General features: G+C 53.5%; 1 protein-coding gene across 1 annotated transcript in view; it reads right to left on the minus strand.

The window, feature by feature from the left end:
* SH3PXD2A (SH3 and PX domains 2A) overlaps window positions 1-24,259 on the minus strand; it is a 231,666-nt gene that overhangs the window by 107,322 nt on the left and 100,085 nt on the right. Inside the window, 2 exon segments of the mRNA XM_059398493.1 lie at window positions 1,410-1,501; window positions 10,606-10,682. Coding sequence (XP_059254476.1) covers window positions 1,410-1,501; window positions 10,606-10,682 — 169 coding nt within the window.

The raw sequence follows: 24,259 nt of genomic DNA on the forward strand, positions 1-24,259 counted from the left end.
AGAGCACGCTTTTCTGTCTAGTTTTGTTGTTGACGAAGCTCTGGCCCAGCCCACATGTCCTCTGAGTTTCACCGATAATTGCTGGAGGGAGCCAGAGCAGGGACTCATCCCGGTCCCTTTGTGGCAGAGGAGGGAGATGAAGCTCAGGGAAGCCACGGAGTGACCCGCCCCGAGGCTGTGTGGCCAGTAAGCAGTAGAGTTGGGGCGTGAACTCCTCCTAGTCTCTGTGGCTTTCTACGAGTCTACCTTGTGAACCCGTCACTGATGAGTTTCTGATGGTCTGTAGTATTTGCTCGTTTCTTAAGCCCATGGCAGCCCTCAGAGAGACGGCAAGCCTCTGGGCTGGTAGGTTTTTCTCCCCCGAGGGCCCAGGCTATTTTAGGCTCTGAGTCCTCTAGTACAAGTGGAAAGAGAAGGGTCCTTCCCAGCTGGACTGCCATGTACGGATGTGCAGACCACACACTCAGTGCCGGGAATGGTGCCCTCAGAGCCACGCAACACACACCCTTGTCTTCAGGCTTTTCCTCCCCATCCCCAGATGGCCTCTGGCCTCTTCCCACCTGCCCCAGGACATTCCTTCGAACAATTCTTTCCCTTCCCCCTGCAGTCCCTACCCCATCTGCCTCTCAGCCACCCATCCTTGTACTTTGAGATTTTAGGGGGAAAGAGATGTTGAGGGATGTGATCTCTTGCACCCCAACCTTCTCCCCAGCCAATACCCTTCCCTGTCTGCCCTCTTCTGTGCATCAGCCCCTGGTGGAAACCAGAGTTCTGTCTCCACTGAGAACCCAGTCTGGTGAGGGAACTGTTCTGAGCAAGAGAGGGCAGCCCTCACAGCAGAGCCTGGTCGTATGGGTGAGAAACCAGCAGGACCCGGTGGATCTTCGTGACCACCAGACCCAGAACATTCTTATTCCAGAGAGAAGAGACACCTGCTTGGTTCCCCATTTCTTCCCAAACGTGGAAATACCAGCCAGCACCGGACTACTAGGAATCAAAGATTTGGGTTAGAGCCTCCTGCCTGTCACACACCCAACCAGCTATGCGACTTCGGACAATCACCTAACCTCACTAAGCCTCAGTTTCCTCCTCCGTAAACACAGCTACTAATGACGGTCAACCCTGGACATCTAAGCAGAGGGACCGTTAGACTTTCTTTCACCTCATCTGCTCCTTACAATAACCTGGGAGCTAGAAAGAGTGTGCAGGGAAACCTGCCCCCAAATGCACAGACACCCTCCCTTGCCAGCCCTGGGGTCAAGGCAGTAAGAGTCTGGAGAACAATGGTCCGTATACCTTTGGCCCATCTCTTCCTTTCCTTGTGTCCCCACATCCTGAGCCTCTCCAGGCTGCCCTCCACTTTCGTCCACACCTCAAGGCACAAAGAAGAGGCCTGAACTACCACTTACTCTTTTGGGGGATTGACATCCTCTGGTCGGGCCTCAAAGAACCGAAAGACTTCATCACACTGTGAAATGTGGGGAGGCAGCCGAACAAGTGCCTGTGGAAAAACAGGAAGAAAGGGCATTAGGTGTGATGAAAACCCCAAGCAGGGTCCCCTTGGGCTGCCAGTGATGGCAGAGGCTCAAGGATGGTGCCGTGGGTGACAGAGCCAACTGGCCAGCCACCCCCCCACCCCGGCCACCCCAACCAGACAACCCATCAACAAATCAACCAATCAGCTACCTAATGAAACAGCTCTCCATCCGTCCCACCCATTAGCCAACCTGCCAATTAATCTACTAACCAACTAGTCAAGTAATAAAAATAACTCACTGGTCAACCCCAATGAATCTATCAACCATCCAGCCAAAAATTCAACCAACCAACCATTCAACCAGCCAGTTCGCCAACTAAACAACCAGTCAGCAAAGCAAAAAACAATGCCCGTTGATCCTTATAGCCCTCAAGTCTTAGGGCCCTCAGGAGTTAGTCACTCTGTGTGAATCCTGAAAGAATTCTCTCCTGGCCACAGAGGAAGTCCAAGATCCTTAGCCCAACAACCCAAGGTCTTATTCTACCAGCCTCATCTCCCACTAGCCACATTCTAGACATGCCAGATAGTCACTGTCTCTAAATACGGACTGCACAATTACAGGAGAAGATGGGCACCGTGTGGGGGTAACTGTCCCGGTAGGATCATGGGCCAGCCGTGAGTTTGTCACCCAGAGAGGCCTGAGAGTCTGCTGCTGGAAAGTAGTGGGTGACTGCCAGGCATGGTCAGAGCTCCTGCTGTGCACCAGACCAGGGCATACTCCATACCTCATAGCCTGGGGCACCTGGGACCCCTGACATGCCCAACATGGAGGCAGGGGCAGCGTGAGACCAGGTGAAGCCCTGCTCCTGGCCGCTGCACTTCATGTGCAGAGAAGATCTTGGAATGATTCTTTAGTGCAGACAGGAGAGGCCACTGCCAAAGCAGGGCTGAGGGCCAGGGCCAAGGGAACTCTGGGCTAGAGCCAGAAGGGAGAGGAAAACTTGGGCCTGTGGGACTTGCAAAGGACTGCCCATGAGGAGGCTCCAGGTCAGGGGTGAGCCGAACAGAAGCCTGTCAATGTGCCTGTGCCTCGCTGGGCCCCCTTCACCGGGGCTGCTTCAGGGGTCATGACCCAATCTGGCATCTCCCCTGTACCAAGCGTGCGGGGGCCTCCATGTCCGGAGTCACTGGGAACCTCCTAACGGTCCTCTTGAGGGCAGATCTCATCCTTATGTTACTGGTAAGGAGGTGAAGGCTCAGGGAGGACACGTGGCCTGCCCGCAGGCTGTGTCAAGGGTGGTAAAGAACTTGCTCGAAGGTAAGCTCCATGCAGTTGGGAGTCAGTTCTGTTGCCTGCGTGTCCCTAGATCCTGGAAGAGTGCCTGGCACAGAGCGGGCAGGCAACGAGTATTTGCTCAAACGAATGAATGAAGAAGGGTTTTGTTGTGCCAAAGCCCGATACCTAATAGTAGTGGGACATGATAATGGGGCAAAAAAGAAAAAAATGCCCATGTGGTCTTTGGTTGCAAGGAGAGAGGTCTAGTGTTAAGGAACAGGGAAGCAACTGCTCAATTCTTCTCTGAGCTGGTCAGGTAACCGTGCAGGTGTGGCACTGAGCGCCAGGCATCCCACCATGATGGTCCCTTTTGATGTCATACCTGCACCTGGGCAAGATAAGGCCCAACTGCAGCGGGTAAGACAACATCATGCAATGCACAGCTGTTCTTTCTAGAGCCCCTGGCTTTCCGAGGGTCCCTAACACATCCAATCCCACGAAGGCCAGGAAACAGAAAAGAAGGGAAATGAACATTTAATGGGCAACTGTGTTCCAGGCACCATCCTGGGCCCCTTGACCCCAATCATCTGACAAACAGTGAGGGCTTTTCAGTGTGTGTGTCTGACATGGGGCCCTGCTGGGGGGTCACAGGGGTGAGTCAGATGCAGCCTCTGCCCTTGCACGAGCACGTCTGATGACGTTGTCGCTGGAGGTAGACATTTTGTCCTGGAGGCAGACACCCTTGCCTTTGTTTATGACGGAGACACTGGGGCTATTGTGCTCATGGGAGGAATGAAACCCTGGGCTCAGAAGGGAGAATGGGTACAGACCCCCCCCCCCACCCCCAAAGCATCCATGTTGTCACCTAACCTACATGGCCGGTGCTGTTTTCTCCCCCAGGAAAGGGAGAGGGAAGGGGAAAAGAAAGACCAAGGAAGGAGAAAGAAGGAGGAAGAGGGGGGGGGGGGGGGGGGGACAAAGAGAGAGAGAGACAGATGGAGAGACAGATCTACAGAAAGAGAGAGAGAGACAACAGAGGGGGACAGAGCGGAGATGAGGCCTGTGTGCAGCAAGGGCCCCTGGCAGAACCGAAGGGCTGGGCAGGGCAGGGCAGGGAAGGATGCAGGAGGGCAACCATGACCAGGGACCCAGGCTGCATGCAGACTCGCTGCCAGGGTGACCTCCCTGAAAGGGCGAGGGAAGGGAGCCAGGGCAGGTCTCCAGCCGGCCTGGAGTGCTCGCGCCCTCCCCGCCCAGCACGCTGCCACCCACCCGCTGCGCAGGCCCCGGCCGGCCAAGGACTCGCGCAGCCCCAGCAGCGAACACAGGGGCTCTTCATGCCGACAGAGACCGGCATTCTGGGGGCAGAGGACGTGTGGGCCATGAGGGCCTCAGACAAAGAGGCCTTTTGGTCGAACCACGGTGGCATCTTTACTTAACGGAGAGCCCCGAAGGGAGCCGCATGGAGGGCTCATCCTAATTTCAGGCTGACGAGAGGCTCTCCGCTCGGGGCAGCTCCCATCAGCGCCACTGCCAAGCCCAGCGCTGGCCAGAATCATTTGGCAGGAGACCTTGAAGCTCAGCAGTCCGTCCCCAGGGCCTGGGCCGATGATGACTGTCAGAGCTGGGGAACCCCCCTCCCCAATCCAGCCATTCTGAGAGGGCCATACATGGGTATTTCCAAGGACACCTCCAGACCTAAAAGTCTGCCATTGGACATCCAAGATCTCTGCCGTTGGGTGGTTAAGTCTGGGCCTCAGGGCCTCAGGGCCAGCCAGACACAGGTTTGAGTCCTGGCTCTACTGTTCACGGGCTGTGTGATGCTGAATGTGCTGCTTGCCCTCTCTGAGCTCAGTACAGTGGGTTTGATATGGCACCTATTTGTTAAGAGGCTAAGTGAGATTGTGACATCTCACAAGGAAGAGCCTAGCACAGTGCCTGGCACTGAATAAACACTCTGGGTGTTTTAGTTGTTGTGCTATTGTCTTTGCTGTCATTATTCTTTGGGTGAGTGCAGTGATGCAAATGAGAAAGAACACTGGGAGAGGAGTCAGGAGATCTCAATTCTAGTTCCAGTCTGGCCCTTATACACTTGCTACACGAGCCCACCTCACACCTGTCATTTCTTCTAGGATAGAGTAGACAAACTCTGGAATCTCACACTATCTCAGGGAACACGTGTTTGAGGAGGTAAAAGGAATTCTGTGGGCACATGTGAAGTGATGCCTTATAGATCCCCACCTTGGTCTTAGAGAGCACCATGTTCATTAGTACACTAAAGGCTCTGAGAAGTCCTGCAGGGAAGAAACCTATGGAGCTTTGTTTAGGTCAGCACTTATTAATAATCATGACATGCTGGGGGATTGGCTCATTTAATCATCACATTAACATTATATACCCATCTCAAAGGGTATGACTAATTCCACTTCTACAGAAGCAAATAAAGCACAGAGAAGTTAAGTAACTTTTCAAGGCCACACAGCTAGTAAGCAAGATTTTCAGTTGGGCCATCTGAGTCCAGAGCCTGTGCTCTGTCTGATCTACTGATCTATACTGCCTCCCGCACTACCCACAGGTCTCTGATTATGGAGCAGGTCTTCCAACAATTTCTATTAACAGCCCACGGAACAGAGCTGGGACATATCCAGGCCACAGACATTCTGAAACTTCTTCCAGCTCTAACAGTCCAAGGCTCCAGAACTGCAAACAGCACCATTAGGAGTGAACTCACTGTCTGACCCATCATTCAATCCGACTGAGCCTTTTGATTCAGGCTAGGTGGGAAGAGCTGGAATGAGCATGACCTCCGAGCCCTCAGCATCTAGGGAGGGGGCCACTGCCCCATGGGGCTGCTAAGGGTATGCAGGCCCCCACCCTATGTAAGCTGAGCTGACTTCAGTCCCCTTCTGACCTTGCCATTCTGTGGCCCAGGGCGATTGTGAGCTGGCTAAGAGCAGATCTGGACAAATAAGGCAAGGGAGGTAGCTGAGGGCAGAGGGTGCCTAGGGCTGGGGGAGACTGGTGAGGAAGTGCTAAAGAGCCAGCAAGGTTTGCCATCAGGCAGTCCTTCCTGTGCCCCCTTCCCCAGTCCTAAACTGCCCTGAGGTCTCTAGATCCTGGCCTGCCCCACACAGTTTTCTGAGAGCCAGCGACACGGGCCACCATTTGCACTGTGTCATCCTTCAGATAAGACACAAATTCAGATAAGACAGAGGGTGGCTGTCCTCAGACCTTCTTCGAAGGGAACCCCCCCACCACCTCCACGAAGCCCACCACTCTGGGTACGTCTGTCCAAGGACAGAAAAGTTTTACATCTGGCCAAACAACCATGGGCGTCCTGCTCTTTCCATGGGATCAAACATTGTCCTCTTTTTAGGAACATCATTTTGATTTCTAATCAATGGAAATCTGGGCAAAAGCTGAGTGACCAAGGGCAGGGGATGGGGGCAGGGGGCATGGCACAGGGGAATGGAGTCCCACCAAGCTGGCCACCCACTCCCTGCCCCAGCCCCACCCCTGGGCTGCCTCTGGCCTGCCTGGACTCTTTCTCCTGGATCCCTACCTAGGAAGCTGGGCTCATGGAACTTCTGTAAATCAGTATCTCAAACACAGGAGTTCTCTTTTTGAAGGACCAGGCTGCAAATCCTTTTGAAATGGAAACAGTATCTCATTCACAGCAGCACGTGAATTCATGTCACAAGGGCTCCTAGTACATCGGGGCTTCCGGGACATGTCACCCTCCTGGGAGGTGTCCTCTGCTTGTGTGTGATCTTTGCATCTTGTTGGCAGACATTGCCTGGACACCTACATGGGGCCAGGATTCCTGCTTGTTACTGAGGACACAAAGATAAAAGGTGTGGTCCTCAAGGAGCTCCAGGTCTGGAAAAGGTGGACACACAGAAACTGTCCTCCTACAGAGGATTGGTGTCCTATCTAGAGGCATGCACAGTTTTCACAGCAGGGGTGCTCAGCTTTCCCTGGGGAACTCAGGGGGCTTCTAGAAGGGGCACCGTGGGAGCTGAATCCCTAGGAAGAGCACTAGCAGGGGCAAAGGGTGGCAGCTTGGGACTCTGGCTAGTTGGGAACGGCGGCACTTTTGATGGACTGGACTGCAGGGTGCGGAGGACAGGCAGATGCTGAGGCCTGAGCAGCACTTCGGACGAGCCCACAGAGGGCCCGGCCAAGCCCCTCGTGGGTTCTTATGGGCAATGGGGCTCCTCTGAGGGTCTTCAAGGAGAAAAGGGACACAATCAGTTTTATTTCAGGCTAGAAATCCTTTTCCTTGGTATATGGACTAACAGAGATGGAGACATTCTATCACTTGGTTTCCCCAGAGTACCAGCCACTTTGGGAGGCATGAATGCATCAGTCTTTGCTCTCTGCTTCAGTCTCCCTATCAGCAACACTCTTAGAATGAGGCCACAAGAAGTCAGTCTCCCTGTATCTAGGACGGAGTATAACAGGAAGCTTCTGGTGCTTCTTCAAGGAGTGTGTTTTGGTTGGGACATGAATCTTTCTCTTTATTAAGGTGAGACCCAATGACGGGCCATGCATGGTGGGAGGGAGATGCCCGGGACTAAGAACCACCACCCCCAGATAGTCTCAGTTTTCGAACCTGGCAAGTGGGGATAAATTTGAATGAGTCTGGGAGGTGCAGAGAGTCAGGGGTGGGGTGGGGAGAGATCCTTACCCCTTCAGGGCTGACCCCCCCTCCCCCAGTCTGACTACAACCAACCCCTCATCTGTCCCACAAAGAAAGCCATTGATCCTGAAAGCAAGTCTCTCTTGGACAGCAGAATAATAGAAGCAATCTTAGCTTTTTGGGCAAAAAAAAATTCTAGTTGCACCCATCAGGAAATGGAGACTTGTGTAAACGTCATTACCATGGCAAAGGGTGAGTTGATCACTCTCAAACACTGCCTCTCACTGCCCCCCACCCACCCCCTGCCCCAGGATATTTATTTTATCCCACAGACAAACACGGCAAACATGTATTTCACACGCAAAAGGAATCACTTACTCAACTGTTAGTCCCAGCTCCTAAAGTATAGCTCACGCTTGTTAGTGAGATGAAAGTCTTCGACTTTTTGAGGCCACAGAATCATTAAATATTAACCGCATAACCGTGTTGCCCATTAAATTAATTTATGGAGTTAAAGAAATGCCTTTGGAACCCCTCTTGATAGACACCCAGCCCTCAAGTGCCACATAAAACAATCACCGGGCTGGTGCTCGGTCAATTTTCCGTGACACTCATCCAATCTGCTCCATATATGTTTAAAATTAACACTGAGATTTGGGCTGTGAAACCACCTTTGGGCAGAGGGACTGGCTGGCTCGCGAGGGCAGGGAGCCTGAAGTCTGGGGAGGTCTACCGCATGGTCAGACTTTCCACGTCTGAGTCCTGGCAGGGGAGCTGGCTGCTCGAGGTGCAGAGCCAGCTTCACAGTCTTGGGTGCCCTTGAATCCCCAGCAAATCCCAGCCCGGGAGTCCACGCTGTCTAGGAGCCCAAGGAAGATGCTGGCCAGCCAAGCATGGCTGCATATGCAGGGTATTTGAAATAAAAACTCCAGCAGTGTGTCCCAGGACAGACATGGATAAGGGAAGGGCTGGCCAGAGTGTACATGGCACTGACCATGGGATTCACGGAGGGGTCAGTGATATTGAGCGCAACTTGGATCCTAAATGGCCATAGACTGGACCATTGGGAGGCAGAGCTGCGACATGCAATGCTGGGGTGGGGGTGGCTAAGGACTATTTCTGGCTTATCCCTAATGACCATTCCAAGGTCATCCCAAGGTCTCCGACAACGAGACCACAGATTCCAGCTTTCTAGTTCGGCAGAATTAAAGGTCACTTCTGCACTGACCTGCCCCCCTGCCATTCTCAGAGTAAATTACAGCCTGTGAGACGGCTAGCTGTTTGCCGAACCCGACTTGGCTCTGAGAAGCTCCTGTCTGTGCTAATCAGGTTAGGAGGCCCTGCCTCTTGCAGACCCCACTTAAATGGCGCCCCCGGCCAGCAGCAGCAGCAAAGAAGCTCATCCTGACTCAGGAGTCCTGTTCAAAGCCTGATCCCCAGAGATAAGATGTTATCGGTTTCCTCCTCCGGATGGCCCAGGACCCAAGACTGCAGATGCCTCCGGCTCCAGGAGCCTCCCAGGCTGATGTGAGCCATAAATCCCCAGCTGGGAGAGGCCTCCCCCACCCTTCGCCCCCTCCTCCCTGGGCTGTGCCCATTTATTTAACTTCTTGGGAAAGATATAAGGAGAAATAAAAGCTCAGGCAGCAGCCATCAACTGAACTGGAAATGGCAAATGCCCTTTAAAGAGAAAAATGAATATTGATCTGAAGAAGAGGAGCCTCTCACATAAGGGAATTCATCACTGGGAATTCTTTCTCAGTTAGGGCAGAAAATGTGACTAAGTATGAATCGACTCAGTCATGAAACTGAAACTCGGGTTAATGGAGACTCCATGGGAGTGCTCGTCTGCCTATCGGCTGGGGAACACCAGTTAGGACATTGAGCAACTTGCTTCTTTCTTAAACACTTTTATTCCCAGCATAGTGTTTCTGAATCATAAAGTATTAGCGAATGAACAGACCCTACAGCTACAGCTTTGTGCAGGGACACAGCATTTGAGAAGCGACCAACACTATGATACACATTCTCCCGTACAGCCCCCTTCAGGAGCCCTGCAAGGGAGCTGTCTTTACCCTGTTTCACAGATGAAGGAACCTGGGGCTCAGAGAGGTAGACTCGCTTGCCCAGAGTCACAGAGCCCGTGGGGAGGCAGTGGGATTCGATTCCAGCTCGCAGGTTTCATTTAACTAAGAAATCTATCTCCACGAAAGCCAGTGGGAACAGTAAATTGTTTATGCCTTGTAGTAATAATAATCCAAAGCTGGGGTCAGCTGACTGCCTCCTCCCATGCTTGCATTGCTGGCCTGTGTCACTTGCTTTCCTCCCCATAACTACCTTCTGTGGAGCTACTAGTCTCCCTGTCACACAGATGTGGAAACTGAGGCTCTGGGAAGTTCAGTGGCTTGCCCAAGTTCACAGAGCTAGTGAGGATTCTGAACCCAGGCAGCCTCGCCATCCAGAGGCCACGGGTCAAGGCCAATGAAGTGGGCGCCTGGCATTTTCCCTGCAGGGGTCCTGGGCTCTAGTCGAAGGCCAGGCTAGTCTAGGCTCTTGTCCAGAAAGACAAACGGGGTCTTCTTCATGACATCGCTGAAATTGTCCCATCTCTTCGTTGGCATTGGCTGTTTTTACACACCTATGCACACACACCTGTGTGTGTGTTTGTGTGAGTGTGTGTGTGAGCGTGACCACTGGCACGGGTAAAAATGTGCACATAAACATCCGTAACCATCAGGACTTCTGTGAATAAACAAATAGGCAGTTCAGAACTCTCAGATGCTATTGAACTCAGAATTGATTCCAACAACTCTGGTCCCAAAAGGAATTCAAAGCAACAGCTCCCCTGTGTCCAGCAAAATGTCACATACAGAACATCTCCCTTCAGCAGGAGACCCCTTAACCGAGCTCCCAAGCCCGTGGAAGTGATTTAAAATAACGTTCTGTAAACGCAGGCGGGTCCTGAAAAAAGTCAAGTCTTAGCGTGATCCCAAGGCCCTTGTGCCCCAGAGAGTGGCCCAGTCACAAGTGACCCCTCCCTGAGGGACACTCAGACCCACCTCCCTGGCCGGGAAATGCCAGGCGTCAGGAGGCACCTGCTAGACCACAGCAGAAGGTTTGGGACAGATGGTGCTCCTCCACGGACAGACAGACAAACAGACTCTGTGGCTGGCTGGCCGGCCCCTCCCCCACCTGCAGGCGCACGCTTACCCGGCAGTATTCGTCGATGGGCTTCAGCCTCTTCACAGCTACGTCCCGGATGTGGCTTCTCCGGAAGAGGATTTTGCCTGGAACAGAGAGGGCTGTGAGCTGGGTGACTCTGGGGAAAGCTGCCATGGGACCCCAGCCTCCCACCCTCTCACTCCTCTCTCCCTCGGCTTCTTAGCCTTTTAGCTGGCCACCGAGTGCCACCGCCCCTGCCCAGCATCAAGAACACAAGAGATGGGCAGTCACCTCTCCCAGGGGGCAGGAGGCGCCCGAGGCTGAGAGCCCAGGACCTCTGGGGCCCAGGAGTGGCCTCCGAGGCTGCCATCTTGGCCAGATCACCTTGTCTGGGTCTCAGGGCAGGATCGATGGCCTGGCGTGGGTGCGGCTCCCAAGTGACCTCACAAAGAAATACAAAGAACGGCCCAACCCACACGCTGGGTTTTGTTCTCAGGCCCTTCCCTCCTTGAGAAATCGGCATTCATTCCTGCCAGCCAGGCAGGAATTCCTATTCTTAGTTTAGGTGGGAGGCTATTTCCAGGGCGGGCGCGGGCCAATGCCAAGGCGTGCGGCTGCCCCAGCCTGACTTTTCCCCAGCCTCTCTGCACACACAGCCTCTAGCAGTTCAGGCCACGCCGTGCAGATGGGCAGGCACACCCCTCTGCAGGTGTGGGTCAGGCTTCCAGGAAATGCCAGCCCCTGCAATCTCCCCAGCAGGCTCTTCTGAGCTACCCCAATTCAATTTTAACAACGAGATCAATGCATGGTTCTTTTCGGCTGGTTCAATTTAGAATTTGAACTCTTTGGTCTGACTCTCAAGTCCTAACAGCTAACATTTCTGTGCCTCACTGCCATCAATGTCTAGGTCAATGCCCCCTTTTTAGAAGGCCTTCCTTGATTGGCCACGCTGGGAGTAATCTCCCTCTTTTCTACACACTTTGTCCATTCCTAAGGCATGTGCCCCATTCTGCTGTGTGTTACAGATGTTTGAAAAATCTCCATCCATCGGGGTCCGTCTGATACATCTTAGAACCCACATAGCTCGACAAATGGTGAAGTGCTCGCCCTAAAACTGTAATAGGCATCCATTGTCCCTGTCTGCCTGATTTCCCTCTGGAGAGCCTCCCTCCTCCATTCCCAGTCCTTGTGGTTCAAAGGGGCTGACCACACTCCCTGGCAGCAAGGGTAGGCATGTGACCCAGCCAACCAGAGTCACAGTGATTGGCTCAGAGATGGGCAGGGGACCTGATCTGTGCCAAGGAGGGTCAGCCATGAGACTTCTGCTGGAGCTCTTTCTCTCCCACAGTTGCTGAGCTGGCAGGATGAAAGTCTGGAGCTTCTCGTGGCCATCTTTATCATTGCCTGAGAAGGAAACCCCCAGAGAGAAAGGAGCAGTGCCCAGAACAAAGTAGGTGCTCAATGAATGCTTCCTGAATGGTTGAAACACAGAGTAAAGAGATGGCAAAGGGCAGGTTCCTTTGACATCGTTTGAGCAGCTGGACATAGTTGTTCTGAACCCAAGGTCTACCTGTTACTTGCCACATGCATAAAACAAGAAAATTATTTTTTGCTGAAATTAGTTGGAGATGGATTGTTATCACTTGCATTAAAGGAGTTCTAAGGAAGAGGGCGCCTGGGTGGCTCAGTTGGTTAAGCAACTGCCTTCGGCTCAGGTCACGGTCCTGGAATCCCGGGATTGAGTCCCGCATCAGGGTCCCAGCTCCATGGGGAGTCTGCTTCTCCCTCTGACCTTCTCACCTCTCATGCTCTCTCTCACTGTCTCTCTCTCAAATAAATAAATAAAATCTTAAAAAAAAAAAAAAAGAGTTCTAAGGAAAAGAATGGCCATGGCAATGTGAACAGAAATGTGGCTTGAAGATCAGTTCATGGGAGCTTCTTCTATGGAGGCCCTAGGGAGGTACTAAACATTGTCTTGGTTTAGGCTGTTTCCCAGAAGCTGACCCAGAGACGAGGAACTTTGGTGGTTTATTTGGGAACGGTCCTGGAAGACACCACGGGGCAGTGGAAAGGGAGGGAAGGGAAGCCAGTTAATCCCCATGGGGAGCCAACAGCTCAGGTCCTCTGGGGAACCCTGGGGATAAAATGGACCGTACCTCCAAGATTTCCCGACTGAGGGCGAGGAGCATTTACCTCCAGCTCCCAGCCTGTGACCAAATGAGACCATCACATCTCCGGCTCCTTCAGCCAAGTATGTTTGCGAGGCTGGAAGAAAATCCCCGGCCATTCCCATGAGCAGCTTTGGGAGACAGAGGTGAAGGGTAGGGGACCAGGGGTGGGGGGCACTGAAAACAGTTGTCACTGCCTGAGCTCCCGGTCACCAGCCCTGCTCCTGTCAGACAGCAGAGCAGCTAGTCTGGCCTGTTGTGGGTGACTTGTTTCCCACTGGCATCTCTTGTCTCCCTACATCGGGTATGACCAACTCCTTCCTCCCCTTGGCACCACACTCCACTCAGCACAAGGCCTTGTATACAGCAGGCGCCCCTCACCACCCGCCAACCCCCCACCCCAAGTGCCTGCTGCTGCATTCATCTTCCTCTCCTGCACTGTCCCTCAAGCTCTCTTTCCTCCCTTCCTCTCTGAAGCCCGGCAGACAGGCCCGTCAGAGGCCCGACACTCTGTAGACTGGACAATGTCATCAAGATAAATCAGCTCTGCCACGTGCGTTCCTTTTGAAAGGAGATAAAACAAGACTTATCAAGACACTGGAGACCGGCCTCTTTTCCTTGGGGGAAGATGTCACAGATTTGGTACTCCTGGACTCCTTGTCTCCTACCCTTTTTTGGTTGCCTGTCGCCTTGCCGCCTGCACGCCGCGGGAGTGTCCGCGCACAGCCCTGGGGACGGCTCGTGAAACAATCGCGCAGCGCGGGAGACCGGCTCTCGCTCTCGGGCCTGACCAGAGGATGAGCAGCCCTGGGCGGACTTTCTGAGTCCTCTGCCTGAGCCTCTCTCCTCGGGAGCTGGAGGACCCCCTGGCCCGGAGATGCCCCTGGCCACGCGGCATCTCACAGGACCCGGAAGGATGCGTCGGAGCAACGGAGGAAATTGAAAGGAGAGACTGCAGCAGGGACCCAGGCCCACAGACCTGGCTCTGCCCTGCGTGCCTCCCGGAAGGAGATGAAACATGACTTATCCATTCTCCAAAAATAGCACTCGTGCCCTTCCTCATGCTGGTGAAGGACAAAAAGGAAAGGAGGCAGATGGGAGATGGGAGATGGGGACTGCCTCCCGCCCCACCACCCCTATGGTGGCTGATCCACTCTCGGAGCTTGAGGTCCCCAAGATGCATACTTAGATCACGTAAGACCTGATCCCGCCGCAGCCAGAGCCAGCAGAAAACTCATCGTTAAGGGACAATGAAGGAGCCTCCTTAAGGTGCAGAGATGGCTGGGAGAAGGAAGGAAGGGATGGGGGTGGGAGAAGTGAGGAGACAGGGGTGCGGGCACCCTGTCCACACTGGTAAGGCACCCCCAACTTGCCCCTCGCGCCCACCCCCTGCAAGGGACACCATCCTGCCTCTGGGCCGGACACCTTCCATGCCCTGCACGAGGCTCGGGGGTCTGCCGCTCAGGTGCAACGTCGGAGGAGAATTTCTGTACAAGCCATTGCCCGGCTGATTTTAGTTTTTTTTGGAATTCCAATAGGGCTTCTCTCCTTTCCACTGAAATCCTGACAGGAGCAACGTTTTCTTTTCTTGGGGCTTTGGCCCAGGCTGCAGAGGGTGGGAAGGGGAAAGAGGGAGGGAAGATCTGGAAGGGATTCTACGGTCTTGAGTTCTCTGTTAGGAATCCAAACCGCACTCGGGAAGCCACACCGGGGACTGTATTAAAAGGGAGAGAGAAAAAAGAGGAGGAGGAGGAAAATCCCCATTAAGGAAGCCGAGACCACAGGGCATTAAAGGCCTCTTGTAAATGTAATTCAGCCCGCTCACAGCGCCTGCCAGAGTCTTCAAAGCCACGCAGGCACTGCCCCAGAAATATGATAAAGCATCATAAGGAAGATTACACACGGGCCACGAACCAGACCTCAGGACATAACTCATTCTTGAAAGTGGAGAAGAAAAGCTGTCAAGCCTGACAGGGTCCAAGCACATAGGTGTAGGTCCCTCTTGCTGCCGCTCTGGGCTGGGCTGAGAAGGGGGGACAAGCAGAAGGAGCAGGCGCCTCAGCAGGAGGCCTGGGTTCAAGTCCTGCCTGGGCCACCGGCTGGCTGTGTGACCCTGAAGTGGGGTCCTCCTCCACTGTGGCCTCTGCATTCTCATCTGGAGACGGAAGGCCTGGGGCTCTGAGGCTCCTCCCTCCAGGGGTCCTAAGATGTATGCAGTGGGCTGGGGGGCACTGAGAGGGGCAGAGGAAGAGGAAAACAAGCAGAAATAGTAGCCAAAGGCTTACTATGTGTCTGGCACATGCGAAGAGCTTTCTACTGGATTTGCTTGCTTAATTCTCATGGCTTTGAAGCAAGTGCTTAAAAAAAAAAAGATTTTATTTATTTGATAGAGAGTGAGAGAGAGCACAAGCAGGGGGAGCAGCAGGCAGAGGGAGAGGGAGAAGCAGGCTCCCCGCTGAGCAGAGAGCCTGATGTGGGGCTTGATCCCAGGACGCCAGGATCATGACCTAAGCTGAAGGCAGCTGCTTAACCGCCTGAGCCACCCAGGGGCCCCACAAGTACTTTTATTATCTCTGCTTTGCACAGGAGATGTCAGCTCAGAGAGGACCTGTCCAAAATCACACAGCTACTAAGTGCCTGAGCTGAGACTTCAGCCTGGGATTTTGAAGCTCACATAGTAAGGGGGAGGGAGAAGGCAATGAATCTAGAATTCTTTGGGGTCCAATCAAATAAGGCCTTGAGAGCCATGGTGAGGATTTAGGATTTTAGTCTGTGTGATGTGAGCATTAGTAACATGTCCTCCGTGCTGCGGGCTATGCCGTGGTCTGGGGAACAGCTGCCTTGGGGCCTGACGGAGGCCTGTATGAGCAGTAACTGTGGATGGTGGTATACACATGGCGTACCACGTACCAACAGTCCCCCGAGGGCTCTGCCTATCTGATACAAGCAGGCCGGTAAACGGACCACAAAGTAGGAAGGAGAGGGGACACAGTGTCTTGTAGACTCTGGAAAGAAAGAGCTCCCCGAAACAGCATACCTCCCTGTCCTTCCTGCCCTGCCTCGTGGGTCATGTATCAGCTGGAAATCAGAGGGAACTGCCAGTCAGAGGTCAAGCTCTGCCTCAGTCCCCAGTGTGGCCTGACCTTCTCACCAGGAGTGTCCACTCTGGGCCAGGACACATAGATGGGGCCTTGACTCAGGAAGGTCCCCATGCTTGGGGGGGCAGGGGTATTTCCTCCTCCTGCCCAGGATACCAGGCACATAATGATGCATCTCAGTGATACCCGATGGGTCTTAGAGGTGGACATTTGCTTCTGGAAAACGAACTGTTTCATTAGCCAGGGCACTGGCTAGTCGAAAAGGACTCGCCTCTGGGCCTCTTTTGGTCTGTTTGAGTGGATCTATTCTTGGCAGCCTCTTAGCTTCACGTTCACAGTGTGCATGTGCACATACACACATATATACCCCCTCTTCCGTGCTTTCTCTGCCATCTGGAATGCCATCCATCTGTCACTGTCCTGATGCTCCAGGGGCTAAAAACACCACAGAGAACATGACAGATGGGGACCCTGCTCTCAAGGAGTTTACATTTGAACAGGCAGGGCCGGGGTGGTGGTGGGGCGTATGCATGGAAGGGATACAGTGTGCAATTTTCCTATCTAGTAAGTAGTTTGGTTATACCTATGTGTCTCCCCCTACTTCTAAGAAAGAATAAAACAGGGTAACAAGAAGGGGCATGTGGGGGATGTGGGGGGTGTGGGGAGAGGTGGGGAGGGGGAGGGGAGGGGCGGAATTCAGCTAGTGGCCAGGGAAGTTTGGTGGAGACTTTGATGAGGAGAGAGAGCCAGTCATGCAAAGCTCTGGGGCAAGAGTGCTCCGACAGAGGCAACCATACAGTGAATTTGAAAGACAGAAAAGAAGCCAGTAGCAGTCATTTAAGCCACAGAAAGGAGTCTGGTTTTCTTTGCAGCACCCTGGGCCTCCTTCCCCAGCCCAAGACCTCCTCCAGGAAGCCTTCCTTGATTGCCGGCCCTGTCCTCCTTTCCCAGACTCCAGGACTCCCCCCCTCCCCATCTCCTGCTATCCCAGGGAATTTGTTAGGGAGCCACCATCTCAGGGCCCCCTCTTACTTTCCCAGCCCCCCTGATGTACAGGCCACCCCGGCCTCCCAGGGCATAGATGTTCCCAACTCTCTCCCTTCAGGGCAGCCCAGAGAGCCTGGAGCGTCACAGGGGACTGGCCTAAGAAATAAGGGAGGCCACAGCATGGCCTGGAGACGCCAGACCGCATGGCGCAGAGCCCTCGTTCTCCACGAGCGACACCCCTACCCATTTAACTGGATCTGAGGACAAAAGGGGAAGGGGGTATACGTTAGTCTCCCAGGGCAGCTACTACAAAGTACCATAAGGTCATTGGTTTAAAACAATAGGAATGCATTCTCCCCCAGTTCTGAGGCCGGAAGTCTGCAAGCGTGGGCAAGACTGCGCTCCCTCTGGAGGCAATAGGGGACAATCTGTCCTCAACTCCTACAGCTTCGGGGACTCTGGGTATTCCTCAGCTGTAGCGGCATCACTCTGGTCTCTGCCTCTGTCTTCATGTGACCTCCCCGCTCCGTCTGAGTCTCAAATCTCCCTCTGCCTTTCTTCCCTAAGGACACCTGTCTTTGGGTTCATGCCGGCCCTTAATTCAGGATGATCTCATCTCCAGATCCTTATCGGAATTACATCTGTGAAGACCCTTTCTCCATGAGGTCACATTCACAAATTTGGGGGTTTGGATGTGGACCTATCTTCTGGGGAGCCACTATTCAACCCACTACAAGGGTTATGGGGACGTCCGCAGAGCTGGTTATGGGAACGTGACAGTCTTATATCCCTGCACTGCAGTCACCTTGAGGACAGCGATGACTTTCTATTACTCTCTTTGTCCCCAGCAATCCCTGGCACAGAGCTGGGTGCCATGAATGCGGGTGTTGCCTGATGCCCTCAGGAAGGTCAGAGGATTGTCTGGAGAGAGCGTGTCAAGGGTCGCTGGAACCCAGCAGGGGACAGGCAAGCTGTGTGGGTCGGAGAGCAAGGAAGTTGGGGGATGGGGTTCCTCTCTGGCTCTGCTGGCTGATACGGCACCCAGGAGAGCCTCTTCTTTGCCAAACCAACTTGGGGAGAGAAGATGTGAAGGTGTTCCTCACTAGAGGAACACCCCGCCCCTGCAAAGAATGACATGCATGTTTGCTCATAGCGTGCACTATGGTCTGAATGTCTGAGCCCCTCAAAATTCATGCTGAAATCCTAATGCTCACTGTATTGGTATTGGGGTGGAGGCTTGGGGCGGTGGCAAGGTGTGATGCCTCACAAACGGGATGAATGTTGTTATGAAAGACACCCCACAAAGCTCCCTAAGGCCTCCATCCGGTGAGGAAACAGTGAGAAATCTGCAACCCTCACCTGGCGAGGCTGGCATCCTGATCTCAGACTTCCAGCTTCCAGAACTGTTGGAAATAATGTCCTGTGTTTATCAGCCCCCCAGTCTGTGCTTTTTTGGTACAGCAGCCTGGCTGGACTGAGACAGTGATACAGACAGAGGCACTGCCTGTGGGGAGGGAAAAGAATACGTAGCTTCCAGCCACGAGCTCTGGCTCCGAGACTAGAATGACAGGCCTCTGTGCGTTTGCCCCTCAGCATCTCTAGTGCAATGCCCTGAGTTTCTTTTTGGGGACAATCCCTCCTTCCTCCTCAGTCTGTCAGGTTTCACTGAGGCTCATCTCACCCAAACTCCTGGCATTACCAAACAGTATGGTCCAGCCATGGGCATGTGACCCAAGCTGGTCGGAGGAGAATCGGCCTGGGACTTTTGCCAGAACCACCAGAAAGAGAAGTAACTCAGAAAAGGTAGAACCAAGTTGCTAGGAAGTATCTTTGCAAATCACTGTTACCATTTGGGGAAAGCTTGTCCTAGTGGCCAGGGAAGTGGCCAGAGAAGAAAACAAAGCTAAGAACTAGAGAAAGACACATGATTTGGTCACCTGCATCCAGCCATGCCTGAGATCATTATCTCCTAAGTTTTCAGTTACATGAGCCAAAAAATTTCCCCGACTTTTCTTGAACCAGATTGAGAAGGGTCTAGTCCTTGTCACCTACAGGTTCCCGACTAGCACATCTAGCCCTGCCATTTACTGTTGTATGATGTGGGACAAGTCAGAACCTACTTGAACCTCCGTTTCCTCAGATTGCAAACTGCACATCGTAATGCCTAACTCAAAGGATCATTGTGAGGCGACAATGAATCCCTGTAAAAATCACCGAACACAGAGGGCAGCCCACAATAAATGTTGAGCAAATGGGATCTCTTAGGAGCTGACAATTCCGGGTCAGTGAGATGTGGGAGCGTGGGGGTGGGGGTACAACCTGGCCCCACCCACCTCCTCACCGGCCGGTGGGATCTGAGCACCACCGTGATTCCCCAGCACCCACCATGACCTGCCTTCCCCCCTCAAGGCCAAACACTAGCTCCCTTGAGCCTGCAGCCACCTTTCCAGATTCAAACCCTCGCGCCCTAAAAACACCGTCTCCCACGCAGCTCCCATTTCTCTCCTTTGGGACGCTTTTTTGTCAGCCCGATTCAAAGAGCAGAGAATAGAACACAGAGAAGCAGCGGCAATGATGACTCACTCCACCCCCCATCCCCCCCCACCTGGGGGCGCCAGGGTGACTCACGCAGGTGAACCTCTCTACCCACTTTCCCGCACACTCAGGGATCCCGACTCGCAAAAATCCACCAGGGTTTCGCCACAGCTGGAAACCTTCTCTTGCAGCCAGGGCGTGCTTACGGTAAGACCCATCACATCCAGGGGAGGAAAACGATCTTCCAGATTCTGGACTGGAAGGTCCCATCCCCAGGGCAGAGCCAGGCTTAAGGGAACACAGTCTTTCATTCCCCCATCCTCAGTGGGGCCAAGTGGGATTTATGGGTGTCTGCTAGGAAAATAAAAGAAGAAAAAGCATCTAGCCTTGCCATACCAGAGGTTTTAATTCATCTTTAAGGAATCTGGGGCACCTGGGTGGCTCAGTGGATTAAGCCTCTGCCTTTGGCTCAGGGTTGGGCTCTCTGCTCCGCACGGAGCCTGCTTCCCCTGCTTCCCCCCCCCCCCCCCCCCCCCCCCCCTCCCCGCCCGCCTGCTTCTCTGCCTACTTGTGATCTCTCTGTCAAATAAATAAATAAAATCTTAAAAAAAAAAAAAAAGGAATCAAATAGAACAGAAGTCTTTGAGCAGCCTTATTCAGCCATCTATATCAGAACAATTTTTTTCCTTTTTAAAAATGTCCTTTTTTTTGAAGTATAATATACATACAGAAAAGTGCACATGCATATGGATGGTTCAACGAATTTCACAAACAGAATCCACCTAGGTAACCAGCACCCAGGCCAAGAAACAGAGTCGCATGAATCCCATTCTAACCCCATCTAACCATTCAGCTGCCAGCACAGATCAGAGGGTGGGTTGCTGAGTTGAGAGGCCCAGGGCCTTTCAACTGCCGTGTCCTGGGTACATTAACCAGCCTGGGCATCAGCCTTCTCCTATCCTGTGTGGTCTGGAGGCACACGGCTGGGTGGGGAGGAGAGGGTCTGACACCAAGTGCTGTTGTCACAGGGAAGGGCAAGGCCCCATCACTCCATGTTTGGCCAACAGCCCACGCATCGTGCGGTGACCTTTGGTCTCAACGACTCCCAGTCCATTTTCTACCCAGTAGCCCAAAGAACATTTTTAAGATGAAACCTTTGCTTTGAACCTTTCATTGACTTCCCAGGGCGCTGAGAACAAAATCAAATCAGAACTCGTTTCTGTGGCTGGGGAGGCCCACAGACCCGCCACCTCGGGGCCTGTGTGCATGCAGTCCCCTCTCCCAGGACATAGTCCCCTGGGCCCTTGGCACAGAGATAACGCCTTCCATACTTCAGATCACGGCAGGGGGAGGCTGGGGCAGGCCACTCCCAGTGAGGGGGGCCTCTTTGCCTCTCTCCCAGCCCTCAACTGCCTCCTTCACAGAACTCACTGCGATTTGTAATGCTCCCACCTCTTTGTATGATGTCTTGTTTACTATTGTATCCTCAGGGCCCAGCGCAAGGATTGGTGCACAGAGGCCTCAGCTGACGTTTACTGAATGGGTAAGTGTGAATGTGTTGACACCCTCTTGCTCTAGACTCTCATTTACACACACACACACACACACACACACACACACAAAACGGGACTAATAAACGCAGCTCACTCTGCACGTGCTGGGGGCTGCTGGCCCAGACATGGGCTGTGGCGGGGATGGGCTTGCCCTCTAGGACCCAGACAGAGCGGGGCCAGAGAGTGTGGTTAACCCGGAGCCCAGCATCAGGGCGGCCAGACTGTCCCCACCGTGTGGATGTGGGTGTGGCGGGCGTGGTGGGCAGTGGCTCACACCCTCCCTGTGAGAGCCGCAGAATAAAAGGCCCCATTCAGCCCTTGCAGCCTCAGCTCCTCCCTGCCAGGGGAGGCTGCCCTCAGGAAAGGGGACGGTGGGACGCTGGGCAGAGCTTTCCGGCAGCCTCTCCCTGTGGCCTGGCCCACAGAAGGGGCTGCGGGGGGGTGGGGCACGGTGGCAGGGTGGGGGCAGGCCAGGGATACTGGGCCTCCAGGGCGGAAAGACACAACAGAAAAGGCCTAGCCAGCTGAGTAGGCTGTGGGCAGGCAGGGGCAGTCCTGGTTCCAAGGGGGATGTTGGAAGACACCGTTGACTTCGGATGATATGAAGCAGAGGAAAATCCCCAGGATATAGAGGCCCTTGGGAAAGCAGCCCCACAACCACAGGCCTGGCAGTGCCAGCTGGAGAGAGTCGGCCTGGTTCTCTCTGCGGGGACACGGTCCTCCAAAGCCTGCTTTTCTTGAGCTTTGGCGCCGCTGGTAGAACTGAGCCCAGACAGTCAGCCCCCTCCAGCAACCTCCCAGCAGCACTGTCTATGCCTCCCCTGAGTGAGGACAATACGAGTGACAGTGACATCCCGGAGGACTTGGTGTGTGCCAAGTGTTTTGTATTTATTCGTTTATTTGATATGCATCGCAACTTCTGATTGAGGTACTGGGTTCCATTGTCATTCTTGTTTTATGGCTGGGGAAACTGAAGGTCAGAAAAGTGACCCGAGTGACCTGCCCAAGGTCACAAAACTAGTTAAGTGGCAGGGCTGGAATTTAATGCGCTTTGGCCTTTCTCTGGGTTGCCTGGAGGTACCTAGACACTCAATGGTTTTGCTCTAGTCTTTTCTCTGTACCTTTTCCCTCTGTATCCCTTTGGGCTGCCTTCCCCAGAGCTACAGCTCAGCCCAACACCATGAGCACGGTCAGCAAGCGCCACTCACTCACGAGGAGCCCCACTTTCCCAAGTGCAGGCGCGGAAACTGGGCCTGGGCCGGGACGACAGACATTGCAGACACGGCCCGGACCTTACAGCACACGCCGTCTGTGTGCCCTGTGCTGCAGTGTGACCCATCACAGTGGGGGCACACAGGAGGAGAGACAAGCCTGAAAAGTGGTAGGAATGAGCCAGGGCAAGGGAAGTGGAGAGAATGTTCCAGAAGAGGGAAGAGCCTGAGCAAAGGTCCAGAGATAATAGAACCCAGCTGAAGGAAGGTGAATGTGTTGGGAGGTTACAAGGCGTGGGTGACGAGTGGTACTAGAAGATACTGAATGGGTGACAGGGGTTTGATCACACAGACCACACAGAGCAATGCAGAGCCATTCAAATTGTATTATTTCAGAAATCCCTGGAGTTCCTGAACCATCAAGGCCAAGGACCAGAGTTTTTACCTGTGGGAGGGGACACGGGGGCGTGGGGGCAGAGGCACCAACAGCCCCTTCTGAAGTACTTCTCCCTCAAGTCTTAGCCCTGAGGGTCAGGGGATGGGGGACACCGGGGTCTGGTCACCGACGGTGCACGCACCGCAGGAGCTCCAGACTCTGTTCCCGCCAGTATTGACGCCTACCACAGTCCACATGGATCCTAGGGTTAAAACCAGGAGATCCTGGAGGTCATCATGTCCAGCCCCCTCACTCCCTGAGGTCAAGACGGAGCTCAGAGAGGGCTGTGCCTCACCTGATGTCACACAGCAAGTCAGCAGCCAGCCTGGGACTTGGCGGGACCCTGGGGCTGGCAACCTGGTTCTGGGGCAGATTTTGCAGGTTTTCCACCTATAGGTTACGTTCCCCAAAGCCCCCAACACACATCGTCTTTCCTCCCTCTAATTTCTACCCCAATCCTAACCCCACAACAAGAGCTGCCACCACTGGCACCATTTCAGAGGACACTGAAGCAGTGACAGGTGACTTCTAAGACTGGGTTATAAGGGGGATCACAGCCCCCTTCTTGTCTTGCTCTGAGATCAATCACATTGCAGGAAGCCGGCCGCCATGGTATAAAAGCACCTTAGGGAGAGGTCCACATAGCAAGGACCAGAGGCCTCCTCCTAGTAGCCCGCACCAGGCCTCCAGCCATGAGAGCAAGCCATCTTGCCCAGCGAGACCCCAGTTGCACCTTGTGCCAACATTTGGACTGTTACTTCGTAAGAGATCCCAAATCAAAACCATGCAGTTAAGCGGCTCCTGAATTCCTGACCTACAGAAGAAGTGAGATAATAAACTGCTAAATTTAGGGGGTAATTTTTTACACAGCACTAGGTAACTGACATGGGTCCCCATGGCTCATGAGAACCCCTCGGTTACCTGAATCTGAGATATTCGAGATGTTGGTTACAAATGCACATTCCAGAGATTTACCCTGCCCCCCTACCCCGCTGTGTTAGAATGGGGGAATAACGGGGGGGGGGGGCAGGGTGAGAACGTGCATTCTTCATAAAGCCCCTCTCGTGATTCCCATGCACCTCTGAAGCTAAGAAGTACTGAATTAATCTCACTTCCCTTACGAGAATTAGGGGATCCCTCTGAAGAGGCTCAGAGAGCTGCAGGGATGATCCTTGCCACGCATCTAAGCCGAGGCAGGCCTGGGCCTGGAATCAGCACTAGACTCCCAGCTCAGTGCTCTTCCGACTTACTTCCTCCTCTGTCCATTTCAGGCTGCTTTCTGAGAGGAGTGAGCTTTCTGTTCTTTTTCTCTTGTTTTTATTTACAGTGCACACCTAACAAAACGCTACATAATTATTTATCTATGTAAGAGCTAGCTTGGCTTGCAAAGAACTTTGCTGGCACTAAGCAGATGTAATGCTGAAAAGCATCTGGGGGATGAGGCCATGCGGAGAGGCTGGCGCTGCTGCCCAACATTGCATCAGAATGAGCACACTCTCTACCCACCACGCTGCCTGGGCTTCAGGCATTCTTCCCGGACAAAAACAAATGCAGTATGTATAATGCAGAAACAATGGATGTGGACAAGCAGGGAGCGTACTGAGCTCCTGTCACCCTAATAGTTAAGAATAAGAACCCCACTTTCATTTTATAGCATTTTGGGCTTAGAAAAAACTCATATGTAATCTTATTACGTTATCCTTACCCATTCAGT

Source organism: Mustela nigripes, chromosome 4, assembly GCF_022355385.1.
Source record: "Mustela nigripes isolate SB6536 chromosome 4, MUSNIG.SB6536, whole genome shotgun sequence".
In the NCBI taxonomy this organism is placed as follows: Eukaryota; Metazoa; Chordata; class Mammalia; order Carnivora; family Mustelidae; genus Mustela; species Mustela nigripes.